Genomic DNA, 21,437 nt, shown 5'->3' with positions numbered 1-21,437 from the left:
GGGAGGTGAAGAAAAGGGGTGGCATTTGAGAGAAAGGAAGCACGTCATGAGCAAATGACAGAGTTTTTAAAATGCTGTTTTACAGAAGTTTACACACATTCTCAGGAATGGTACATGCTACAATAAAGATTTCACGATAATTGCTTATAAATGCAGTGATCGTCATGTACAGTTATAGAGTTCTATGTATTAAGCTGATAGTTGTTTCAGCAGCAACAGTGGAGCAGTTTTCCTAACTTAGTGATGCCTTTTTCATGCCATGCCTTGAAGTCACTTGCATGTAGATTTTCAGAAAGGTCACTGCTAGACCATATATGGCCCAGACTTCACTCTAGATTGCTAGGTACCAGAGATACTACTGATTTTTTTTGCATGTGCTAGTCTTTCCTCGGAATCTATAAAGAGAAGTGGAGCTGATAAGGTAGCATTTGCTCACAGGCCAAGCTGGAGGGTTTGGGATAAAGTCTTTTTTCCAGGGAATAATACCCTGTAATTGGGCTGCCCAGTACTAGTGCTTGAAGTTTGGGAGACTCAGCTCACATTGTTGCAGAGTCAGAGCTCTCTCAGACATATTATTAGCCTTTAAATACATTTTGAAATAAAAGTGGAAAGGCTGCTTCATTTAGTTAGAAATAGTCATGTTTTATTTCTGTACTGGTTACAATGCAGTTAACCATTCACAATATCATTGCACTGCCAGTCACCTATTGTTGTTTTTTTAAAAAAAACTGCACATTCTCAACTTTTTACACAGGTGCAGAGAACCTAGGGGGAAATCTAAAGCACTTCTGAAAATAACCTTTAGAATATTTTCTTATAACTATTTAGTTCTCAGCCATTTCAAGAAAAAGATTCAAAAGCATGTCTGGTTTGCAAAGTCTGCCTCCTATGATAAGCTTACATAAGCAACTGTCTCCCACTTGCTAGCATCGTCTTCACTTGGATACATTCCAGAGTTCCATCTTCTCTGCAATATATAAAACACTGGTTCCATAGAAACATTAAACTTGGACATCCATGCAACTGCGAGGTTCCCATTTTTGTCTTCTGCGAAACCCAATTCCTTCCTAGGCTTCAATGGGACACCTTAATTGAAAAGAAAAGTCTTAAGAAAAGAACTATATTCACATCAATAAAATGTAGTACATGAAGTCATACACAGGAATGGGAGATCTGTACAAAAGATCAGTGCAGTCAAGATGCTGAACAAGTATCAATTCTTCCATCACTACCTGCTCCTCTGCTAAGAAAGGCAAGTAGACTCTTGGGAAGTGTGCATTGTACATATGCTGACACTTGCATAAGAAAAATAGCACCAGATGGTTACTAATCCAAAGCCTGTAATGTAGAAAATAGGTCATTCATACACATGCAATGTAGAAAATGGATTATTACTGTCAAAGACTGATTTCACCCAAATGGAGATATTATCCAGTCCGGGTCTTTATATGGCTTCTGTAGTAATGAAAGAGCCATAAAACAATGTGTGTAATAGTATCCTGACAGGATCTTTATATGTGTTTTTAATTAATGAGAGAGACATATGTGATATGCTATTTTAGACAATTTTATGAGGTGTTACGGTACTTTACAAAGGAGCCTTATATAAATATTTTCAGAGAGAGGCATCAGAGGCCATGTTGTCATATGGTTTCCCTCAAATGAGCTGCAGGTTTTATGGGACACTGTTGTGGACAAGTGTGCGTGGTATGTATATGGATATATCACAGTGCTTTGGGAGAATTCGATCATGAAAATGTGAGAGGGGTTTTTCCTGGGTCTGTATCGGAAATCCAGGTGGGTTGGTGCACATGCCCGCAAAGGAGCCTGCCCTGGTTTTCCAAACATTAAATTAATGGAAGGAAAATTGGGTGGGTTCTTTTACAGGGTGCACTCTGACTTGCACAATTTTCTGATACAATAATTGCTGTGCCCAGGCAATCCACTGCTCCTGGTCACAGACCCAAGAAAATCTTCGCATTGATGTGAATAGTCCAATATAAAATAAACTAGCATTATTTCAGTTATGATTGTTGTCTAGGCAATCATAGAGTATATTACAGTGGATATTCTAGAGGCACCGCCGCCAATTGGGCCATTTTTGAAAAGTGAACTTGGGGAAAATATTAATTAGAAAGAACAATTTCGTTTGTATGGGCAGTGCTTAAGGACTCTGGGAGAACTAGCTTGGAGGACATATTGGGCTGGATTTTTAAATGCGATTGGGGTCTGGATTGGCGGCAGGCAGGCACACAATTTGGCGCTCCAGGCGTCTGTACAGGTTTGGCACCACGATCCTGACCCCGAGCCATTTTAAATGAGGGCAGCTAGGGGTCAGATCAGCTGCCCACTGGCAAGCGAACAGCCAATTGAGGCCAGTTATTGCCAATTACGGGGCCTATTAAGATCCCATTCCTGCGATCATTGGAATTGAATCACGCGAGGGACCACCCCCGCAACCTATAATGGCCCCTGGGCCATAGCTGTGGCCACTGGCTGTCCTCTTGAGGGGTTTGCCCCTTCAAGATCATGGCCAGGCAGCTGTGACAGTTTTAAAAATCAAAAATAACTTACTTGGCCTTCACCCTCTCTCCCTCCATCTTCAGATCGGCAGCTGTCACCTCAGTTGGTGCGCTGCCGATCATTGAGTGCAGAAGGCTTCCCACTGGCCCTCCAGTGTCAGGAGTCCACCCACTATCCCTGATTGGATGGTGAGCCCACTCCCGGGACTTTAATTGGCTGAGCATTTGAAAACCCCATGGGCGTGCTTAAAGCATGTCTTGCAGGGTCAGACCTGGAACAAGCCCCCACTTCCAGTTCCTGACCCCTGAAAATCCAGCCCATTGAGACGAATAAAATTAAGCTAATCAGTGGAGCTGGCTATTAACCTAGGGTTGGTTTCCTTCTTTAACTTAGGGTGTGACAGAAATTTTGGAATTCCAACTCGTATACTTTAAGTTATCTTCTCTGTGCTTTGAATTGTCACAAACAGATTATCAAAAATCAAAACAGTGAAAAGAAAAAAAGTTAACTGCTTGATTTTGTTTTCTAAAAGGAGGTGTTGATGGCAATTGTATAGCCCCAGTAGAGGTCAAAGACTCAGAGAATGCTATGGAAACAGGCCAGGGTAGTCAATCAATTCTGCGCCAGGGTGTTACTCAATGAACCACCAATCTAATTACACGTTCCTGTTCACTCCCCATACCTTTGAATACTCCTCTTATCTCATGTATAAAGACTTTTTTTCTAACCTGCAGTCTAATTGTGAATTGATATTCAGGGCAAATTGTCCCAATTTGTTTCTAAGGAGTTATTGAGTGTATTGTAGATTTTTGTGCATTGTTTTAGCCCAAATTCATTATCATCTCTGCAAAACCAAATTGCATAATCCAGTAGTTGAACAATAAACAAAACATATACCCAGCACATAAATATACAGGTTCTTGAATCTAAAGTAATTACAAAAAATATATTTTGATTTAAACTGTTGTACATCATACATACTCTGAATTATATCGTCCCATAAATATATCAAACAAAAATCAACTAGGCTCCAAGGGCATTGATTTTGCCTTATGCCTGTATGTTCCTTACCCTTGAACATATTTGTTGGTGCTTGGCACGTCTGGCCACAGCCATTAGAACAACACTTTCTAGAACTTGGGCACTCTGTGTCTGAGTTGCAGCTCTGGACACAGGCTGCTTCAAAGCCCGAGGCTTTCTGTGGTGCTGGACAATCACCTTGCTTCACTGTCTGAATGGATTTCAGAAACTCGCAGCTCGTCAAACATTCATGGTGCTTCTAGAATACAAAAACAAGATACAATTCACTGAATTAAAATAAACCTTCTCTAACTGCAAAATAAACCGTCACTTCAAGAATCACTTGAATATACTTAAGAGAGCTGGTTATCATAAACTTGACACCAGAGTTTAAGTCTGCCTCAGATTAAAAATCCATCTTGATGAAGATACAGAACAAATTACAGAAACATATCACAGATCATGGCTATGCACAGTTCATTCTTTCCTCTACCACAGGTTTTTGTTACTGTTGCAGGTGTTCCTTTATATACTTCTTGCTGCAATAACCAGGAGATTTCCAGGAGTCGCTTATGCTGGGCAGGCCGTGGAATTGGGCTCCGTAGTGCCGCTGGTGTTGGTGAGGTCAGCAAATGGCGTGCACAGTGCTTGCCGCTGCTTCCAGTCTGGCACCACATGCTGGGAAGGGCGCTAGTGTGGGCATGTTGTGTATGCGCTGGAAGTGTCAGGACTGTCAGATCGTGATGCCAATCAGCTGCTCTGACTGATTCGATGTACCCTTTTGAAACTTCAGGTCGACTGAACTAATCACTTTTGCAGCATGACGATCCCGCCACTTGTGTTATTTAAAGGGACAGGCATCCAACTTGCAGGTGAGGTGCTTTTGACTGACCTCAGAAAGTTTGTTGAAGTACTATGGATTGTACTATGGAGATATCTCATTAAATCAGTGTCCAACATAGCAGCGACAAAGTAAGTCAATAAATTAGTCTTCTCATTTAGGCCATATGGGTGGAGCTCAGGAATAAAAAAGTCACACTACTAGGAGTGTACTATAGACCCCAAAATAGTGAGAGGGAAGTAAAAGAACAAATATGCAGGCAAGCGGTGGTGTAGTGGTATTGTCACTAGACTAGTGACCCAGATTTTTGCTCTGGGGACATGGATTCGAATCCCACCACAGCAGAAGGTTGAATTTGAATTCAATTAATAAATCTGGAATTAAAAGCTAACGATGGCCATGAAACGGTTGTCGATTGTTGTAAAAACCCATCTGGTTCACTAATATCCTTTAGGGAAGGAAATGTGCTATCCTTTAGGGAAGGAAATGTGCTGTCCTTACCTGGTCTGGCCTACATGTGACTCCAGACCCACAGCAATGTGGTTAACTCTTACATGCCCTCTGAAATGGCCTAGTAAGCCACTCAGTTGTATCTTACTGCTACGAAGTCAATAACAAAGATTGAAACCGGTCGGACCACCCAGCATCAACCTAGGCACTGGAAATGACAACGGCAAACCCAGCCCTGTCGACCCTGCAAAGTCCTCCTTACTAAAATCTGGGGGCTCATGCCAAAGTTGGGAGAGCTGTCCCACAGACTAGTCAAGCAAAAGCCTGACATAGTCATACTCATGGAATCATACCTTACAAATGTCCCAGACACTGCCATCATCATCCCCGGGTATGTCCTGTCCCACCGGCAGGACATACCCAGCAGAGACGGCGGCATAGTGATATACAGTCGGGAGGGAGGTGCCCTGGAATCCTCAACATCGACTCCAGACCCCATGAAGTCTCTTGGCATCAGGTCAAACATGGGAAGGAAACCTCCTGCTCATTACCACCTACCGCCCTCCTTCAGCTGATGAATCAGTACTCCTCCATGTTGATCACCACTTGGAGGAAGCACTGAGGGTGGCAAGGGTGCAGAATGTGCTCTGGGTGGGGGACTTTAATGTCCAACACCAAGTGTGGCTCGGTAGCACCACTACTGACCGAGCTAGCCGAGTCCTAAAGGACATAGCTGCTAGACTGGGAATGTGGCAGGTGTTGAGGGAACCAACAAGAGGGAAAAACATACTTGACCTTGTCCTCACCAATCTGCCTAACGCAGATGCATCTGTCCATGATAGTATTGGTAGGAGTGACCACCGCACAGTCCTTATGGAGACGAAGTCTCGCCTTCATATTGGGAATACCCTCCATTGTGTTGTGTGGTACTACTGCTGTGCTAAATGGGATAGATTTCGAACAGATCTAGCAATGTTATATTTGTTCATGGGATGTGGGCGCCGCTGGCTAGGACAGCATTTATTGCCCATCTCTAATTGCCTTTGAGAAGTTGGTGGTGAGCTGCCTTGTTGAACCGCTGCAGTCCTTGGGGTCCAGATGCACCCACAGTGCTGTTAGGAAGGGATTCCAGGAGTTTGACCCAGCGACAGTGAAGGAATGGCGATATAGTTCCAAGTTAGGATAGTTCATGGCTTGAAGGGGAACTTGCAGGTGGTGGTGTTCCTATGCAACTGCTGCCCTTGTCCTTCTAGGTGGTAGAGGTCGCACGGCTGGAAGGTGCTGTCGAAGGAGCAGCGCATCTTGTATCTGGTACATACTGCTGCCACTGTGCATCAGTGGTGAAGGTAGTGAATGTTGAAGGTGGTGGATGGGGTACCAATCAAGCCAGCTGCTTTGTCCTGGATGGTGTTGGGTTTCTTGAATGTTGTTGGAGCTGCGCCCATCCAGGCAAGTGGAGAGTATTCCATCACACTCCTGACTTGTGCCTTGTAGATGGTGGACAGGCATTGGGGAGACAGGAGGTTAGTTACTCACCACAGAATTCCTAGCTTCTGACCTGCTCTTGTAGCCACAGCATTTATGTGGCTGTTCCAGTTCAGTTTCTGGTCAATGGTGACCCCTAGGATGTTGATAGCGGAGAATTCAGCTATGGTAGTGCCATGGAACATCAAGGGGAGATGGTTAGATTCTCTCTTGTTTGAGATGGTCATTGCCTGGTACTTGTGTGGCAGAAATGTTACTTGTCACTTAGCCTGGATGTTGTCCAGGTCTTGCTGCATCTGGACACAGGCTGCTTCATTATCTGAGGAGTCGCGAATGGTGCTGAACATTGTGCAATGATTAACGAACATACCCACTTCTGACCTTCTGATGGAAGGAACGTAATTGATGAAGAAGCTGACGATAGTTGGACCTAGGACACTACCCTGAGGAACTCCTGCAGTGATGTCCTGGGACTATGATTGACCTCCAACAAGCACAATAGCTTTTCTTTATCAACCAAAAACAACACACTTAGCCCTCTGCAATTTTATCCCATTCACTGTCATAGAGAGATACAGCACTGAAACAGGCCCTTCAGCCCACCAAGTCTGTGCTGACCAACAACCACCCATTTATACTAATCCTACATTAATCCCATATTCCCTACCACATCCCCACCTTCCCTCAATTCTCCTACCACCGACCTACACTAGGGGCAATTTATAATGACCAATTTACCTATCAATTTGCAAGCCTTTGGCTGTGGGAGGAAACTGGAGCACCCGGTCACAGGGAGAATTTACAAACTCCGCACAGGCAGTACCCAGAAATGAACCCAGGTTGCTGGAGCTGTGGGGCTGCAGTACTAACCACTGCATCACTGTGCCAACTAGAGCTCAAACTCTAGCTGAGAGTGCAGGTTGCGCTCATAGATGTGTTACTCTTTGGCCAATCTGGGGAGGGGTGAGGCTGGAGTGCATCCTTCAGCATGATTCGTCTCCATCCCAGCTCATTCTTGTCTCTTTACTATAACCTGCGTTGTCCACTGTGCACTGTGTTCATCAGCCCAGATGAGGGTAGACTCTCACTGCATGTGTGTCTCAGTAAGAACATGACTGAGGCCAGAATTTTAATTTTGGTCTCTTGGTTTGTAACATGTGCAGCAATATACTTCATTATAGGGCCCCGGCATCACCCTCATACCTTTGGAGATCAGTATCATTGCTGACATTAGCGGTAATTAAGCAAATACTTCTGGATGTACATTGACTTATTTCTTTCTCTAATCAGTCGAGTACTGCAGCCCTAAATTTGCTTCCCATGCATCCATAAAGGCTATGACTATATTCATTCCTGAGATATTCAGGAATTGATATGTGAAGTATTGATGTTTAAACTATAAAAATCCCCTCATGTTTGTTGGAAATGTTCTTGCCTTCTACCCCATGATTTTTTTTATTATTCTTTCATGGGTTGTGAACATTGCTGGCAAGGCCAGTATCTGTTGCTCATCCCTAATTGCCCTTGAGAAGGTGGCAGTGAGCCACCTTCTTGAATCGCTGCAGTCCATCTGATAGGTATACCCGCAGTGCTATTATGGAAGGAGTTTCAGCTTTTTGACCCAGCAACAGTGAAGGAACGGCAAGTCAGGATGGTGTGTGGCTTGGAAGGGAACTTGCAGGTGGTGGTGAACCCATTTGTTTGCTGTCCTTGTCCTTTTAGGTTGTAGAGGTCGTGCTGAGGAAGGCACTGTTGAAGGAGCCTTGGTGAGTTGCTGCAGTGCATCTTGTAGATGGTACACACTGCTGCCACTATCCGTCAGTGGTGGAGGGAGTGAAGCTTTATTGTGATGGATGGGGTGCTGATCAAGTGGGCTGCTTTGTCCTGGATGGTTCGAGCTTCCTGGGTGTTGTTGAAGCTGTACTCATCCAGTCAAGTGGAAAGTCACTCCTGACTTATGCTTTGTAGATAATGGACAGGCTTTGGGGAGTCAGGAGATGAGTTACTCACGCAGAATTCCTAGCCTCTGACTTGCTGTTGTAGCCACAGTATTTATATAGTTGATACAGTTCAGTTTCTGGTCAATGGTATCCTCCAGAATGTTGATGGTCAAAGATTCAGTGATGGTAATGCCATTATGTCAAGGGGAGATGGTTAGATTCTCCCTTGTTTCAGATGGTCATTGCTTGGCATTGTACGGTGTGGATGCTACTTGCCACTTATCAGCCCAAGCCTGAATGTTGTCCAGGTCTTGCTGCATGCGGGCATGGAGTGCTTCAGTATCTGAGGAGTTGTGAATGATACTGAACATTGTGCAATCATTAGCGTACATCCCCACTTCAGACCTTATGACAGAGTGAGGTCATTGATGAAGCAGCTGAAGATGTTTGGACCTAGGTCACTACCCTGAGGAACTCCTGCAGTGATGCCCAGGGACTGAGATGATTGGCCTCCAACAACCATATTGTATCTTTGTTTGGTACACTGCCACATTAATATGCTTAGTTAGTGTAGCTTAGAGAGATTCCTTAGTCTGGAGTAAATAATTATTACATTATGTACAACTTCACCCCAGTCTGTGTGACTCCTCCAAAGCTATGCTGCATCTATCTTCAAGTCTCTCTTACATGTGATCTCTTACATCATCATTGTAGGAGGTATCCCTTACACCCTGTCAACACTGACCCTTTCATACACTTATACTACATCCCCTCCCAAGTCTTTATCCAAATATATGTTTATATTTATATGTTTTCATTGGGCTGAAGGGCCTGTTCCAGTGCTGTATCTCTCTATAACTCTAAGTAGAAATGAGACACTTTGATCTATCCAAATCAATGCAATCCATGACTCTAAATATATATATTTACATACATTCACTTCATATTTACATACTACCCCATCTCCCCCCAAGTCTCTGACTTCACAGATTCAATCTGTCAGGAGGCTTCACAACTCTCCCTGATCGTCAGATGCGGAAGATTGGCAGTCTTTCTCTGAACTCTTGTTTCTTGACTTGGACGGCCTTCATTGAGGTTTGCACTAACCAGTGCTTTCTGAATTTCAGGTTCAACACCTGATTCATCCAAATGTATGACCGATTGGCGTCTTTGATGATTAGGAATAAGGTTCCTTTTGTTTCTTCTTCTAGTACCTTCTGAAGTTCTTACTAAATAATATCACTGTTGATTCTCCTCTCGCTGGACAATTACACCTCTGTTTTGGTCTCATACCCATACTTTTTGTTCTTCTGACAACTTCGGTAGGTTCCTGGTTTGGTAGTTCCTGTTATAATTATAGGCTTGTTGCTTTTGGTAAGACTTTTCTCTGTCTTGAACCTTCTGATAATCATGGAGTTGTAGCCCTGGAAGTAACTTCTTGGGTAGGATTGGAAGTTGCATTCCATGTTTTCTTCCCATTAACAGTTCGGATGGTGCTAATCCACAAAACAATGGAGTAGTTCTGTAGTTCAGAAGTGCTGTTTGAAAATCTTGATTTTTCTTTAACAGTGCTGTAATAGTTCTAATTGCTTGCTCAGCTTCTCCATTAGATTGTGGATACCGAGGGGAATGTGTTAGATGTACAAATCAACATTTTTCCGCAAATCTCATGAAGTAATCATTTGCATATTGTGGTCCATTATCAGACACTATCTAATCAGGTATACCATGTGTTGCGAAGGTTTCTTGTAACACCAGAATGACTGCTTCAGTTGTTGTTGTGTACATACGTTTAACCTTGATCCACCTTGAAAAGTAATTTACTACAATCAGATAGGATCTTCCATTAAAGATGAATAGATGCATCGCTAGACGTTCTCATGGTCTTGTTGGGAATTGGGTCAAGATAAGAGGTTTTCTCTGATCCTGTCTGTGCACTGCACATACATGGCAATTAAAGTTATTTCTTCTATAATTTTCGATATTCTTGGCCACCACACAGACACTTGAGTCCGTGCTCTACATTTAGTTATGTCCATATGACCCTGGTGTATTATCTCTAAGATCTCCACCCGGAGTGGCTCTGGAATCACCAGTCTCTCGTCATATACCAACAAAGCATCCACTACGGTAAAGTGTCTTCTGTGTTCGAAGAAGATTTTCATCCTATTACCCTTGGGACTCTATTGTGCCATCTTTGCCTGCAATATTGGAAGATATAGATGCAATCTTCATCTTGCACCTGTGCAGGGCAAATTTGTTGAAGCTTAATTGAACACGCCAGCCATTGTGATGCAGTGACCTGAGAATATGACTCAATTTCATTAATAAAGTTAATATCCTGTTCAGTGGGATGGTCGACCATAGCTCTGGACAATGCATTTGCTGTCATTTGCTGCTTGCCCTGTACGTATAATGTTTCATAGGTGAACCACATTAGCTGCAGTGGCAGTGGCATCCTAGCGAGTTCCTTTTCATCAAGTAAGGTTTGCGGCATGTCTCTATGACAACCCTCAAGCCGATAATATAGCCTGCAAACTTCTCACAAGCCCAGATGACTGCGAGAGCTTCTTTCCCTAAAACGGCGTATCTTGACTGTGTCAGACAATGCTCATGACACATAAGAAACAGGTCTTTGACTTCCATCTGGCTGCTCTTTGAAAAGGACTGCCCCTCTCCCTATAGACAAGGCGTCAGCCGCAATTGTGGTTGGAAGTGAAGGGTTATAATGTGCAAAAACATCTGGCAAAATCAATATCTCCTTGATCCTTTGAAATGCTTGTTCCTGATGTGAATCCCAGCACCATGCTTGAGCTTTCCATAATAGCTGTTGCAAAGTCTCAGTAGCTTGTGCTAAATTAGGTAGGAATTTTGCCAACTGATTGACCATGCCAGGAAACTGTTGTAGATCGCAGACAGAAGTAGGAAGTGGAAATTCGCTAATGGCTCTCATCTTTTACGGGTCTGCTACTATGACGCTACTGCTGACAATGTGTCCTAAAAAACGAATGGTGTTTTTGAAAACTTGCACTTCTCATTAAGTGTTAGGCCTTCCTCCTGCAGATGATTCAAAACTGCTCTAACCCTCGGGTTATGTTCTTCATTGGACTCACCGTGAACTAAGATTTCATCTGTATGGCATATTACACCTTCAAGGCCCTGTGGAATATTCAACATAGTTCTTTGGAATATTTCCGTGCTGACATGATATCAAATGGTAGACAGTTATAACAAAATCTTCCAAATGGAGTAATGAAGGTTGTCAATAATCTTGACTTCTTATCCAATGGAACTTTCCAAAAGCCACTATTCATGTCAAGCTTCGTGAACACGGTACTTTTGGATAACTTTGCCTAGCTTTCGTTCATTGATGACATTGGGTGAACTACCCATGCCACAGCCTCATTCCTAAGTCTACATAAATGCGAAGATCACCATTAGGTTTAGGAACTTGAACAATTTCTGAACACCACTCTGTAGATTCAGCAACAGGAGAAATGACTCCCATCCTGGTGATGTCTTCTAAATGATGTTGGATGTACTTCATTAGTGGATGTGGGATCCTTCTGGGCGTGAAAAGGTTTAGCATCTTTTAGCAAAGTAATACTATATTCAGTCTTCAGTTCTTTAGACGAGTAAACAATTTTGGGAATTCCTCTTGGAAGTGACTCCAGGATTCTTGTTATTTAACTTCTTCCACTTTCTTTGTAAGATGAAGGTCAAAACAAGCTCTTCTACTTAAGAGAGAGAATTCCTGATTCCGTAGAACATACAGTGTTTCTAATATCTGCTTTCCCTTGTACTGGAGTGTTTCCTGCAGCTTCCCCTTTACTTCGAGTTCAACCCCTCCTGGGCCATATAACTGAGTTTCTGTTGGTTGCAGAAAATGTGTTGATAACCACGGTTCTTTGTCTGATAAGACTGTTACACTTGCTCCGGTGTCCAATTTAAAATTAGTGACAAGTTCGTTGACATATATATCTGCAGACCAAAATGCCTGATTAGGATCATTGATCTCGCCAAGAAAGTGTTTTGATTGCTCTCCTAACGGAGGTTGCTTAATTTCGTTAACCACTCTATGCTTGAATGCTTTTTCTTTTGAACTTGTGGGAGCAGAGATTTTACTTTGGCACATTTTACTAAAATGCCCTATTTTTCTATAGTGGAAGCATTCTGCTTTGTTTGCAGGACATTGTTCGCATCTGTGGTACTTTTGGCGCCACATTTCTGGCAGGGTTTAATAGTGCCTTTCGCTTTCCCCTCCAATGTACCTTTTATCCCTGGTGCTTCTTTTACAGCCCTCTGGTTCAGGAACTGTACAGTTGCAATATGTTTCCTAAACCAAGGACCTTCTTCGCCTCTCAGGATTGCCACGTTGTTCTGCTTGTCTCACCAGCTGAATAGCTTTGTCCAGGGTGTGGTCTCCTTTAGACTTAAATAAATCTGATAGGGATTCATTGACAATACACACATTCACATCCTTCAGCTAGCCCGTAAAGGTCATTGACAAAAGCATTAACTGTTTTGCCTGGTTCCTGGACCTTTCTATTAAATCTTGCTCTTTCTAAAATCTTATTGCTCCACAAGTTGAAATAAGAATCAAAAGTTTTTAAGACTTCATCAAATTTGGCAGATGTCTCATTAATGCCTTGTCTTGCAATAACAGCATCTGCTATAGCTCCAACAAAACACAAAAATGTATTAACTTGCTCTGCTTCAGACTGGCTGTCCAATTTGTAAGCAATTCAGTATCTCAGAAATTCTTTTCACCAGAGTGACCAATTTTGGATTTGATTTCGTCCTTCTATGTGTTCAAACCTCTCTGGTATTGTGAATTTTAGTTCCATAAATTCAATTAGTTTTACTTTCACTTTTGGGTTTTCCCCTCCCAGTAGCGGAGGTTTCCCGCGCTTTTTCAGCCCCGCGCTGACTCCCGCTATGGCCAATGTTTCTGCCTTTGTAATCTCGCTGCTAGACTTAGGATTAATTTGCTCCTTGTATTAAACTCAGTTTTATAGCGTTACTGCTATACTCCTTTAACTTGCAGAGAGTTGAGTATTTGCAGCTCATTGATTTTTTTTCTTTTCGCTCCGGTCGCCCCGTGTAATGGCGTTGACTTTGGATCAGCTGTCGTTAAAGACTTTCCCAGTGCTGCCTGCCTAGTGCCATTAGGGACAAAAATTTCTTTCTGGGTTGCTCACCAGATCCTCCATCGTTATTTGGTTCTTCGATTCGAGCCTTCGATCGCTGGACCAGATTTCTACTGCCAATTCCCCAACTCTCCGTGTCTGGAGCTCTGGAGCTTTTCCACAGCCTCTTCTCGAGTTCTACAGTTTTGGCACTTTTTCCAGGACAGCCCTCTTCTGAATTTCTTCAAAGTCTTCTTCTGGGTGTAGCATGGTAAGAACCACTGTTGTTTTCGATCTCACCGCTGATCACCATATTGTATCTTTGTTTGGTATGCTGCCACCTTAATATGCTTAGTTAGTCTAGCTTAGAGAGAGTACTTAGTCTGCAGTAATTACAACATGAACCTTTATTACATTATAACTATGTACAGCTTCACACAGTCTGTGTGACTCCTCTAAAGCCATGCTGCATCTATCTTCAAGTCTCTCCCACATGTAATCTCTTACATCATCATGGTAGGAGGTATTCTTTACACTCTCTCAACATTAACCCTTTCAGACCCTTTTACGACAAAGCACAACCATCTTCACTTATGCTAAGTATGACTCCTAAAAGTGGAGACTTTTCCCCGATTCCCATTGAACTTCAATTTTGCTAAGGCTCCTTGATGCCACACTCAGTCAAATGCTGCCTTGATGTCGAGGGCAGTCACTCTCACGTCACCTCTGGAATTTAGTTCTTTTGTCCATGTTTGGCCTAAGGCTGTAATGAGGTCTGGAGCCAAATGACCCCTGCGGAACCCAAACTGAGTACTGATTAGCTGGAAGATGATTAGAATAAAATTGCCTCTTTTCAACTCTGAAAGCAGAGGGCTTGTGTGTCGAATGAAGGGAGTTCAACCAAAAGGGAAATTCTCTGATTTGAAAACACTGATCTTTAGTAAGCATTCCAGTGCTGGATGTAACCACAGGGAGATTTGGCAATCTCATTCTCTGTCCTACTCCCAGTTTTAAGTGAAGATTTTTCTTTCAGTAGGAGGTGGATCACAATATTCCAAGCCATTCTGGTTATGCCTGTATGTGGCGATAGGTAATTGCATTGATCAGAACTTGCGTGACATTACTTACCATAATTAAATCTACAGCTCTATCCTGAATAAACAAATATCCATGTAATTGCACACCCTGACCACTGGGTGTAATTATAGCACTGATTTACCCTTTTGTTTCTCAAAGCTAAGCTGGCATTGGGGGTAGGGGTGTTGGGTGGTGGGGAGAGGAATGATCTCAACATTAGCTTGGATTGTGGCTATTAAAGTCTCTCTATTTATTGGCTACTTTGAACCTCCCAGCCTAAAAGGATTGCAGCATGCTAGCTTCCTTGGCCCAACCTTTGATCTTGTCAGGCATACCACCCCTGCAAACCCCATTTAACCATTTAAGGCTCCCCCCTCCCAACTCCAAAGCAGATTTTTGGGACCCTGCAAAACTAAGGTATTACTTTAGGTGGAACTCATTTTTGAAAGCGAAACTTTGTCTTCTCCTTCTTAGGTAGTTCTGCGAGAACGAGGATGACTTTCTTCCACTCCAGGGTCTTTACATGACTGAATAATATAATTCTGAATCCGCACACTCTGCCACTGGTGGAGCAGGTGGTGTTTGGTGAGGCGAGTGAATGAGATGCTTGAAATTCCGAATGCTCCTTCCACTGTTTGCACTTGGTCGCTGCCTGGGCATGTCGACGTTGTTTGAACTGGCTGGTACTGTCGTGGATGCTTCTTCTCCATTTTGGGTGGTCTTGGGCAAGAGATTCCCATGAATCGGTGGAGCTGTCACATTTTTTCAGGGAGGCTTTAAGGACATCCTTGTAGTGTTTCCTCTGCCCTCCTGGTAGCCTCTTGCCATGACGGAGCTTGGAGTAGAAAGCTTGTTTTGGGAGTCTTGTGTCAGGCATGTGGACGATGTGTCCCACCCAGCGTAACTGACTAGCCATGACCAGTGTCTCGATACTGGGGATGTTGGCCTGAGAGAGGACACTAATATTAGAGCGCCTGTCCTGCCACTGAATTTGCAGGATCTTGCAGAGGCACCGCCGGTGATTTCTCTCTAGGGCTTTGAGATGTCTGCTGTCCAGTGTCCATGTTTCCAACACATACAGGAGGGCAGTTAACACTTGGCCCTGTAGACCATGAGCTTGGTGCTAGATTTGAGATCTTTGTCATCAAACACTCTTTTCCTCAGACGACTGAAGGTTGCGCTGGCACACTGGAGGCAATGCTGAGTTTCATCGTCGATGTCTGCCCTTGCTGAGAGGAGGCTCCCAAGGCATGGGAAGTAATCCACATTGTCCAGTGTTTCGCCGTGGATCTTGATAGTCGGGGTGCAGTGTTGTGCTGCGGGAGCAGACTGGTAGTGGACCTTTGTCTTCTGGATATTTAGCTTAAGGTCCATTCTTTCATATGCATCCGTGAATGCATCGACAAGGGTTTGAAGCTCGGCCTCTGAGTGTGCGCTTACGCAAGAATCATCAGTGTACTGCAGCTCGAAGACAGAGGTTGGAGTGGCCTTGGTTCTGGACTGGAGGCGATGTAGGTTAAATAGTTTGCTGCTCGTCCTGTAGAGAAGATCTACTCCGGCAGGGAGCTTCACGGAGATGAGGTGGAGTGTTGCGGCGAGGACGATGGAAAAGAGCATTGGTGCGATGATGCAGCCTTGCTTGACCCCTGTTTGCACTCGAAATACAGGTATAACTACAGAAACAGAAAATCTGCATGTGTCATTCAGTACTGAGGATTACTCAGCTCAGCTCAATATTTTTGTGCAGCTTCATGTCCTGGGTGACCTCCTTCGTGAACCCGTGCTCAATGGCCCACCTGCATTTCTGGTCCTTCTGCACTTAGCATCTAACAGCACTGTGCACCCCCTCCCCCCCTCCCTCACCTCCCATCACTGACAATGTCAACCCCTCCTTTGGAACACCATTTTGGCCTTCAGATCCCATTCTTCACTGGAATGTTTTTTGCTGACCATTTTCCCTCATTGTTCTCTTCTTCTTCTGTGTGTCCTCCAATCCCCATCCTCCTTCTTTTATTCCCATCCTCCTTTTCCTGTGCCCTGCCCTCCCCTTCCTTCTTCTGTCCATCTCACCCCCTCCATCTGCTTCCTCACCCTGCCAAAACCCATGCTGGCCTAACTCTCTAACCCTGCGTGACCTATATACCATACTTGGTCTGAAAATCCTGCGTTCAACTCCATGGGAGAGCAACAAGTATTGATTAAAAATAAAATAAATATGTGAGTTAGGGAGTTCTAAGCTACCTTTAATCCTTGCTTTGTAACTTATCCAAGTAAACACAAGGGGCTTCTCATCCTTGTGAAGGTTAGAAATATTTTCCAGAGTTTCACAAACCACTGTGATGGTATTTGTAATGAAAGCAACATAAAGATACAATTAACTCTGAGCAAACAGAATTCAATCCAAGTAACCATTCAACATTCTCTATTAAACATTCTCCTACCTCACACTGTCGCTGGCACTGGTTTTTATCAGTATGCCACAACTCCTTGCAAGGCAGTAGACACTGCAAAAAAGGACATCAAAATTAGCCCGCAGCCCTTAGTTTCACTACAATTGATTCTCACAATCTTTTACCCATCTTTTCTACTCAACTCATATTAGTATTTCATTGCAACAATAGTTCTTTAGTTTATAATGTTGGTAGAACATCCCGAATGGTGTCACAGCTCCAAGCTAGCTACAAATAAACTTATGGAATTTAACACACACATCTGCCTATATCTAACAATATTCCTGTGTGACACAATTTAAATACCAGATCAATGTAAATTTTTGTGCACAAAGATCATATAAATCAGGTGCAGTTTGTTTATAAACAAGTCAGCAAGCTAATATTATTTGAAACGGTGGGACATGAGAGTGAGAGACAGAGCTTTGTCACTTCTGGTGAACACAGTGACATGCTCACACTGTCCATTCTTTTCACATTTTCAAAGTGAGTTAGCTCTCTAGTTCTTTTCTAATTTGCAGTTTATTATTTTGAGCCATTGAATGACAGTTTGAATTATTTTGTTGCAAACAGCCATTTAAACTAATTTGCCAAAGTTGAATTAAGATGGACATCTGTTCTGCATTTTTTAAACAGACCATCTGCCACATATTTAGCTTTTATAAGACAGGTAAACTGAAAACTCTAAATTAAGCTGCCCATCAAAAGAAAATGCATCTATAATTATTATAATCTAGTAACACATGAAAAAAACACCCATCTTAATCATCCTTAGGACTTTCGGACTAAACAAAAGTGGGAAAGAATTTAACTAACAAAGCTACTTTTAAGAGAAGGTGAAATAAAGTTCTAAACATGTACCTTACATCAAGTGGTTTTGATAAATGAGACATTTATAACTCTGGTAATGTACTAACTGGAATTATCTGCTTGTAAGTCATTAATAGTTTATTATGTATGTCATATAGTCCTCTTGTGTGTGGAATACAAAATTTATTCAATAAACACATGACAATAACGAACTTTCCCGTGTATCATTGGTAGTTTTAAACAATGAACAACACAGACATATGATTACTTCAGCCAAAAAGGCTGAAGGTATCTTCGAAGCTGAGGAAGTTGGCACCAGGGGGGGGCAGGAAACAGTCACACCACACCAAGCATTCCAGACACTGCAAGCACCAGCACAAGATACATCCACTTTAGGGAATTAAATAGTGTCAAAGTATAGAAACAAAAAAAAGAAAAGCAGTTGTTTTGTGACAGTTTCTTCTGATCTGGCACTGGAAATTTTCAGGCAACTGCCAATCTGTAAGCTTCGTTCAACAACAGCAATTAACCCCCAATTGACCTCCAGATGTCCAATAAAAGCATCAAATCAAATTACTTTACCTTAAAGGGACAGGCCAAGTCAAATGCAACTGCACCTCCGTAGTGCAATAACACACATGCATTACGTAAAATAACACCTCTATAAATAATGTCATGGGACAGCTGTTAGTATACACAAAAGTCTTGCATCTGACACATATCCCACACACTTCAAACATTTAAAAGTGTAAAAAAGGGGGGAAAAAAACAATAATTTCCTGCTGGACTTCAGACCTTGATAACTTGCATTCTTCTCAAGTGCAGAAGCCAGGGATTTACAAGTCACTACCAATTCTCAGAAACTTTCCAAACAATTAGTAATTTAACTTTACTCTGAAGATTCCAATTCTGTCCCACTGAGTATGACAGTTAAATGAAGCAACAGTTTGTGCGCACTAAAATAGAGCTGTGGTGAATATTGGGGGATCTTCACAAAGCTCATGAACTTGAGAGTTTCAGTGGGACTGTTTGGACCCATCTTTCTGCCAATCTCGAAGCACAAACACAGAGCCTCAATATGGCTGGCTGGCTGATGAACATGATCACATAATTCACAAGCAACAAATCTTTAGTAATTTAAGGCAGTCTCGTTCATAAGTGGAATATTGCATTCAGCAACATAGTTTTCGGTGTTCCACCTAAATTGCACATGTAGCTTGAGAACTGCAGATATTTTTCATACTTTGACATCTGTAAGGTCATATAAACAAATCTATTCAAATTAATTTTTAGCAAAATGTATAGGAGCTCTACATTCAGGACAAGCCAAACTGTAACTCACTTTTGCCTGATCCTCTAAGCATTAGGAATCTGCTTTTGGAATTTAAAGATGCCACTGAAATATTCCCACAGACTATCCAGGTTTTCAATGGGCTTGGAAAAATGAGCTTTAATGTTTCTAAGAAAGTATTGCAATTTAAAATGAAAAGGAAGAACTGGAAAAAATAGTAGGAAAAGAGGATTACAATTATAGGTTATCAAACTTTGCTAAGATCTTTAGTTAGACAGTCTTGTGCAGCGTGACCTGGGCCCCAGAATGGATACTGGCAGAGACCATCTAGGGTTATTCCAAGAAGTAAGCCGACCTTAGTAATTGTCCCAAAAAGATGCAACAATAGTTCAATAGTTGTGGGAACTATCTTGCATTTGATAAATTGATATACAATGGACACAGGAGGCTTCAGCAATGTTATTCATTTGGAGCAGGATTACTTTTGCTCAGATTGTTCTCTTGCAAAAATTCTACTTTGGGGGCTGCAGATGGATTCAGAGGTACATTTTTCATTGTAATTCTATTAATCCCATGATTTATTAAAGGCAGTGCATTGTGGCATACATCATGTAAATGATTACTGTGTCTTCAATCTGCCTCTTATTACCCAGGAGTCTATTCATTTCTTTTGTAAATCATTTTGCATTCATCCTATTTGGTGGCCCTATTCCATAGTCAAAGGAAGCTCTATTTTCATCTAATTCCAGTTTTTCACCATTTTTAATTGCAATACCTGGTTCAGCAGAAGGAACTCCATTTCCATTTAATTGCTCACAATTTACTGATTTTGTCTCTTTCTAAGTGATTTTATCATATTCTTTAGGTCCACATTCAAACACCAGCCAAGATGGTGACAAGAGAGCAGCTCTCATCTTCTTTGATGCACTTGACTCAGCTGCTAGGATGTGCTCAAGAGCAGCTTGTGCAATGTTCTGGCTGACCTTTATTTGTGGTTAATCATGTTAATATCAAGAACTTGATACATGGGTGAAGTAATGATTAAACATCATTCTATCACCCAATGGCAGAAAGCAGATCGCTAATATGCCATATGGTACCCTTCACAATCTTAAATCTATGAACCAGCCACTTCCCAGAAGTGTGTTGACTCTACATAACCAACTCAGAATTAGTTCCGATAAGAAAATGTGATTCAAAGAACAAAGTACTGCAATTAAACAAATACATTTGAGATTTAAAATGTGGATTTACCTGACAAGGAAATCTGTGACAACACAGAACCAGTAATGCATGTACACAATGGTTCTCATCACTACAGTAAAAGTTTCACATAGCACTAGGTCCTTTAGTTGATACTTTGCTCATTCAGGCAATATCAGTTATCTCCTCTGTTTAATAGGCAGGACAGTTCAAACATGCACTTTAAAACTCAGGATTTCTGTTCAACAAACAGTACAGCAGCTCCATCACACTACCACAGACATCACAGTTTTTCTGCAGCCCCTGTAGTTTGTTGCTAAAAGGATATCACAGCAAATCCCCTCACATAATTTTTAATACTTTCTGAATCATTCAGATCAGACATTATTCATAAATTTTCAGAGACAGTGAGAAAGAGAAAGAGGGAGGGAAAGAGAGAGAATCCACATGCAAGTGAGAGAGGGAGATTGAACTAATTTGGCATATTATCATGTTCTTAGGACACCTGAAAAGATTTTAGAATCAATGGATTACTTATTGAAGTATGGTCACTATTGTTATGTAGACAAATGTGGCACCCAATTAGCACACAGCAAAGTCCCACACACTGCAAATTAATGAATCATAATTAATTTTAGTGGACTTGGCTGAGGGAGGGACGTTGGCCAGAACCATGGCAGCGTTTTTGCGTGTGAAGGCTTGGTTTGAGGTATCTACATTTTATAGACAATTATCACTGGATCCAAATGGGTTTTTACAACAATCGACAATGGTATCATGGTCACCATTACTGAGACATGAGGGCCGAAGGGCCTGTACTGCGCTGTAATGTTCTAATTCTAATTCTAATGATTCCAGATTTATTAATTGAATTGCTCCAGCTGCCATGGTGGAATTTGAACCTGTGTCCCCAGGGCATAAGCCTGGGCCTCTGGATTGCTAGTCCAGTGACATCACCACTATGGTACTGCCTCCCCATGAAGTTTGGGAATTTTTTTTATTTGTTGCTCTTTTATATTCTGGTGCATTTTGATTGTTTCTTTTTCTGCAGTCTCAAACGATTCAGAAGTTTATGACAAGAGATGCAGAGTCTACAAGAAAAACTTCAGAATGTAGCAAAGAGTCAGCATGATGTATGAGGGAGTCAAGGGTTATGGGGGTGCAGGCAGGAAAATGGAGTTAAAGCCACAGTCAGGTCAGCTATGATCTTATTGAATA

General features: G+C 42.2%; 1 protein-coding gene across 6 annotated transcripts in view; it reads right to left on the bottom strand.

Moving 5' to 3' along the window:
* anos1b (anosmin 1b) overlaps positions 1-21,437 on the bottom strand; it is a 238,847-nt gene that overhangs the window by 49,066 nt on the left and 168,344 nt on the right. For 5 of the 6 annotated variants that reach the window (XM_068042439.1, XM_068042436.1, XM_068042438.1 and 2 more), the window contains 3 exons: positions 16,907-16,969; positions 3,595-3,802; positions 902-1,086 (listed from right to left, as the gene is read on the bottom strand). In XM_068042439.1, coding sequence (XP_067898540.1) covers positions 902-1,086; positions 3,595-3,802; positions 16,907-16,969 — 456 coding nt within the window. The remainder of the gene's footprint in view (positions 1-901; positions 1,087-3,594; positions 3,803-16,906; positions 16,970-21,437) is intronic. The other variant, XM_068042437.1, reaches the window with a different exon arrangement.

Source organism: Heterodontus francisci, chromosome 11, assembly GCF_036365525.1.
Source record: "Heterodontus francisci isolate sHetFra1 chromosome 11, sHetFra1.hap1, whole genome shotgun sequence".
NCBI classification, from domain to species: Eukaryota; Metazoa; Chordata; class Chondrichthyes; order Heterodontiformes; family Heterodontidae; genus Heterodontus; species Heterodontus francisci.
Note: the sequence above shows the minus strand (reverse complement) of the source record. Positions and strands in the feature narration are given on the sequence as shown.